General features: G+C 55.6%; 1 protein-coding gene across 1 annotated transcript in view; it reads right to left on the reverse strand.

The window, feature by feature from the left end:
* The window catches only part of ANKRD10 (ankyrin repeat domain 10), a 32,907-nt gene extending 32,351 nt beyond the window's left edge, over positions 1-556 (reverse strand). The window contains exon 1 of the mRNA XM_025441289.3: positions 199-556. Coding sequence (XP_025297074.1) covers positions 199-408 — 210 coding nt within the window. The 5' untranslated portion in view covers positions 409-556. The remainder of the gene's footprint in view (positions 1-198) is intronic.
* Positions 557-6,000: the final 5,444 nt, after the last annotated feature.

The raw sequence follows: 6,000 nt of genomic DNA on the forward strand, positions 1-6,000 counted from the left end.
CCCCTCGCTCGGGGCGCCCAGGCCGCCCACCCCGCTTCCGCCCCGAGCTCCCGGCACGCCCCGCGGCCCCCGCCAGGACCCCGCCGCCCAGGCCGCCCACCCGGCTTCCGCCCCGCGCTCCCGGCACGCCCCGCGCCCAGCGCCTCGGGCCCCACAGGGAAGCCGCGGAAGATGGCGCCTTAAAGCGCCCGCGCCCACCTTGCCGAAGTGCGCGGCCCAGTGCACCGGCGTCCAGCCGTAGAAGGAGTCTTCGGCGGCCAGGTGGGCGCGCGGCGTCTGCTGCAACAGCGAGCAGAGCGCGGCCAGGTCCCCGTCGCGGCAGGCGCGGTGCAGCGGGAAGCGGAGCGACAGCAGCTCCTCGCTGGAGAAGCCCGCCTCCACGCCTGCGCCCGTTCCTGCCGTCGACATGGTCCGTCACCGGAGAGCTAGGGATAGCCTGCCGAGAGGACGCGCGGAGAGGACCCGAGAGGCCGCCGACCGAGCACAAAGGAGCGCGAGCGCCGCCGCCGCCGCCGCGTCCCGCCGGCTGCGGAGCCGTGCCGAGCTGAGCGCGCAGAGGGGGCGGGGCGGGGCGGGGCCTGGCGCGGGCCGGGCTGAGGCGGGCGGACGCCGGCGCTGGGCGGGGCCTAGAGCGTCGGGGGCGGAGCCTGGGCCTGGGGCGTCGGCGAGGAGGCGGCGAGCAGGGGGCGGGGCCTGGCGGGGCTGGGGGCGGGGCCGGGCCGTCGGGGGCGGGGCCTGGCGGGGCTGGGGGCGGGGCCTGGAGCGTCGGGGGCGGAGCCTGGGCCTGGGGCGTCGGCGAGGAGGCGGCGAGCAGGGGGCGGGGCCTGGCGGGGCTGGGGGCGGGGCCGGGGCGTCGGGGGCGGGGCCTGGCGGGGCTGGGGGCGGGGCCTGAAGCGTCGGGGGCGGGGCCTGGCGGGCCCGGGGTGGGGACTAGCGCGGCGGGGATCGAAGGACGCCAGGGCCGGGAGGTGGGGCCATGCGCTGGGGGCGGGACTTGGGGGCTGGGGCTGGGGCTGGGGCCGGGGCCGGGGCTGGAGGTGGGGCGGAGCCCGGGGGCCCCGAGACCCCTAGCCCAGCGGGTGGGGTCGGCTGTCGGTCGCGTGTCCGCGCAGACCGCAACCCCGCAGTGTCCCCACCGGCCCGGCTCTGACCTCTCAAGGTCCCTGCTGTCGGGCGAGCTGCGGGAGGAGTTGGCAAAACGCTGGAAAATTCCCCGTCAATGACCGACAGAGTCTTAACAGATTTTCTTCTGATTATGAGTAGTATGTGAAAACCAATAATTTACCATCGAGAAATAACCATCATCAACGTTTATGGGGGTTTCCTTATAGTACTTTTCTTACCATATAGTTTCATTTGTAGGTATCCTTTTTCTTTTCACAAAATTTGGAATCAGGAACCACAGTAATTCAACTTTAAGTAGGTAAAGCAGGTGTCTGGGGAGACAATGGTGCTTTGGATACCAGCTGGCAGCACTAGCTGGCAAGAGAGAGTGGGCGCCCAATGCGGAGCAAAAAGAAATTGTTAATGTCTGGTGCAGCGTGCAGCACCGTCCTCTGTTCATACCAGGGGTTGATGCCGCTGCTGCAGCGCTTGGGGAGGTGCTCCAGGTACAGTAAGTGAGGAGAAGCAGTAGGTCCTTCAATCAGGGAGCCATTACCATTGCATGGGAAACGTGAATGAGACCGTCTTCTCTCCGGGATTTATATCAGACGAGGCAAGAAAGGATGTTTCCATGGTTGGAGCAATCCTGCTTTTATTTGGACCAGAAAGGTAGAATGCTGCTTGTAAACTCATTGCCAGCCTGGTCCACTCCAGAAGCCAGCTGTTTTTCTGTGCACAGGCCCTGCTGACTTTAACCTAATGAGCTCTGTAAGGTGGTACCCTGATAATGACTTCCATCCTTCCTGGGAAAGAGGCATTCCGTTTTACAAAAGGATGTGAGCATGCCTCATCGTCTGTAATATTGGAGGGAGGGCTTACTCCTCTTTACTGTGCCCCCTGCAGTTGAGGAGGCTGAGACACAGATAAGCTCAGAACTTGCACAAGGACAATCAGTGTGCCTGGGGCAGAGCTGAGAATAATTGCCAGACCTAGTTTCCAATCCAGTTAGATTTTTTTAACCTTGGAATTTATTTTGTGTTAAGAGCTGTAAGGCCTAGGAAAAGAAAGTAGGTTATAGTGGCACCATAGGTAGAATGCCATCCTTCCTCCATTAAGACGACTTTCTGGTTTTCAGAGTTATTAAGACAATGCACATATCTGTTTATTGATTTATATTGATATACATTTTTAAGTAGCTGAAATAGGTCAACACAGATACGATGATGAGTCCCTAAGATAGCCTGCATGATGACTGTGGATATGAGGATTACAAGGGCTGTCTATGAGTGCTTCCAAATGCCACTGCTCTAGTTGGTTAGTCCCAAGTTCTTCCCAACTCATTATTATTACCAATTATAGATTTTCTTTGGGATTCTTGTTTCTAAAGAGCTCGGGGGGCAAGGGGAAAAAAACCATTCATCACTCACATGCTTTGATGTATTTGACAAAACAACCATAAATATGTGACAAAACATTCTCTCCTTGACCAAAGTCTACTCAGGCTCCCCCGAATTTCAACTAGGCTTAGACTTTTGGACTTGGGTGTTTGTCTTTGCGTTGTCCAGTTTTAGCAAGACTCCTGCTAAGTTGGTTTAGCTACAGTTCCCATCCCCCATATCTGATCAGGTTCGTCACCGCCTGGCTCCCCCAGGTAATGTCAGCTCACTCTGGCCTGCCTTCAGCAAGAATCCTGCTGGGTTGGGTTAGCCAGAACCAGCTTGTGAGCTGGCCCTGGTATTTTGTCTTAGTTATATTACAGCCTGGGTCACCTACCCAGGGTAAGGAGGTGCCCCAAACCGAGTCTGACCTCTCTCCTCCCTGCAAGGAAAAGTGAGGTTCCCGGTCCCACTGCCAGAGTTTCTGGGTACAGTCCACCTTATTAGGCTTTAATGAGCCACAATGAACAATGTTTTTGAATAATAACCTTTTTCTGTAACATAAGCAAACTTTGGTGTTAGAAGATATGATTCAGATAATGGAAGAAAGCAGGAAGACTCAAAACTCAATATATCAAAACAAAATAAAACAAAACCCCTCTGCATTTAGGATTGCATCAAATGGGGCAGGGCTCAGATGTAGGCACATCCCAGTCGGGGATGAACAGAAGTGCCCACACATTGTGTAGACATCAGTAGGCCTGTTTTTACACTTGAAACAGGACACAGTCAACGCTGTGTCACCAGAGATGAGGTTGGAGAAGAAGGTAGGACCCAGGCTATAGCGCCACGCTAAGGAACCATGTGAGACAGATGAGAGGCTTTGCTGTGATGCCAGGTGAGGGGTGAGGGCACTGAGGAACACCCACATCGCACCTGCAGCTGGCTCTGCCTGGGCAGCCCATACCAATGGGGTCCTTAGCCTGACTGTTCTCTTACCTGCACCTCTCCCCACCATCCACCTCCCTCCATGTGGCCAGATCATCTAAATTGGACATAGGAGCAGTGTCTTGGTCTGTTCCGGTCTCCATAATAAAGTGCTACAGGCTACAGGGTGGGGGGGGGGGATATTTAGACAACAAGAATAAATTTCTCACAGTTCCGGAAATGGGAAGTCTGAGATTGGGGAGCCAGTGTGGTTGGTTCTGCGGGACCCTCTTCCTGGCTCACACAGCAACTTCTTGCCACGACCTGGTGTGGAGGGAGCCATGTGTCTGGTGTCTCTTCTCTCATGGTCACCAGTCCCATCATGGGGGCTCCACCCCCATGACCTCATCCAACCCTGATGTCCTCCCAAAGGCCCGACCTCCAGATAGCATCACATTGGCGTGACTTTCGGGGAGACACAGACATTCAGTCCATAGCAGACAACTTCCCAGACTTCTGTCATTGAGATATGACCCCAGCGTGGATTGTCACCACATTGACATGCGCTTTCATATCCGCAGAGAATCTGTGCTATTCATAATTCTCTTAAAATAAGTTTACTTTTTAAATTACTGACTTTATTGATGTTCTTTTCATTAATAAAGCATCAATGAGTTTATGGTGCCAATTACATCTTCTCCCTACCCATTTAAACAAGTCCACAGCAAAACAACCAAGTGCTTCCCAAATCAGTTCCTAGAGCTGGTAGTTACACAGCGAGCACTCTGGAAATTCCTGCCCGGGAGCAAAGTCCCAAATCCGTATGTTGACCGCCCCCTTCAGCCAGGGCCTCCCTACAGTTAGCCCTTGAAACCATGGGTGCTTCTGCTGGAGGCTTCTCCCACCCTGTCCCCAGCACTTACCACCCCTCCCCCCACTTCAGAATGTGACCTTATTTGGATATGGAGTCATTAGGAATTAGGGGATGTAACTATTTAAGATGAGGTCATGGTGACTAGGTAGACAGGCCCTAACCCAATGTGACTGCTGTCCTTCTAAAAAGGGACATGTGGAGGCAGGTGTGTACATGGGGACAACCCCCCGGGAGCATGAAGGCAGAGCTGGGCTGGCGCAGGGCTGGCGCAGGGAGGACAGCCGGCAACAGCAGAGGCCGGGCGGGGCGGAGGCTGGAGCAGGTCCTCACTTGAGGCTTTAGGAGGTCCAGCCCTGCCTCTGCCTGGCCCCACAGAGCAAGAGACCATAGATTCCAGTTCCCCAAGCCCTGTTTGCTGCGCTTGGTTATAGCCATCCCAGGACAAGCGCCCCCCTGGGCTCCAAGGCTCCCCAGCCCCAGCCGCTGGACATGTCCCCGACTCTGTGTTTCTCCTTCCCAGAGCCACCGCCCTGGGGCAGCAGGAGCTTCCTTCCCTCTACTCCATGAGGTCCTGCCTTTGTAGCTTTTGAGTCTCTTTTTCACTCTTAGATGAAACATTTAAAGAGCCCAGCAAGTCAGTGTTACGCATTTTTAATCATAAAACCTGGATTGTGAAGCGGCTTGCCCTGAGGTGGCCTCTCCACGTCCAGCAGACCTCATGACCAGCAGCAACATGCCCCACACAGGCTTCTGGGGGCCCCAGGGGGAAAGCAGACCTCTGTCTTCAGAGGCGGCTATCTCTGATCTGAAAGGAGCCTCCAGGTGGGACCCACAGCTTGCTCTGCAAACAGGTGATCTCTTGGATAAAGTACTGCACAGGAGCCCTTCTCTCCCATCTCCACCTCTGTCCCTGTCTCTATGCCTGTGTCTCCATATCTCCACCTCTATTCCTCTCAGTCTCATTGCCCCTGTATCTCTCGCAGGAGGACATGCCCTACCCATTCTGAGCCTACAATAATTTGTTGAGCCACCCGAGACTGGAGGCTGAGACTCATGAGTTGACAGCCCCTTTTCAGAAAGGGGAGACCTGGGACCCCTGGGTGGCTCAGTGGTTGAGCGTCTGCCTTTGGCTCAGGGCATGATCCCAGGGTCCCACATCGGGCTCCCTGCAGGGAGCCTGCTTCTACCTCTACCTGTGTCTCTGCCTCTCTCTGTGTCTTTCATGAATAAATAAAGAAAGAAAGAAAAAAAAGAAAAAAGGGGAGACCTGCTCTGGACCAAGGATCTCAGCTACAAAGAGCACCAAGATTCTGGAATCTTACCAATTGTCCTGTATCTTACTTATGCCTTGAAAAAAACGGTGAAAAAATCAGTTTTTTCGTAGAAAGAACCCCAGTTCTTCCTCCACTGTGTTTCTTCCCTGGATGTCTTCTTTGCCTTCACAGAACACATCACCTCTGATGCGTGTGGCCACCAAACGTGTGAAGGTTTCTGCCCTCGCAAATCTCTGCGACACCAGCTGGGGTCCTATGGTTCACCTTGACTCTGACGCAGCCCCCTCGGGGACCAAACCAGGCCCCACAGGTTAAGGACTCGGTCCCACAAGACTGTCCCACTTCCCCTTCAGACACCAGGCACATGCCCTGCTGTCCCCGAGCTCCGGACTGGCCGGCTGCAGACGGGGGCTCCCACGATGCCCTCGTTGTGTTAATCTGCTAG

The sequence above is a fragment of the Canis lupus genome, chromosome 22 (assembly GCF_003254725.2).
Source record: "Canis lupus dingo isolate Sandy chromosome 22, ASM325472v2, whole genome shotgun sequence".
NCBI lineage: Eukaryota > Metazoa > Chordata > Mammalia > Carnivora > Canidae > Canis > Canis lupus.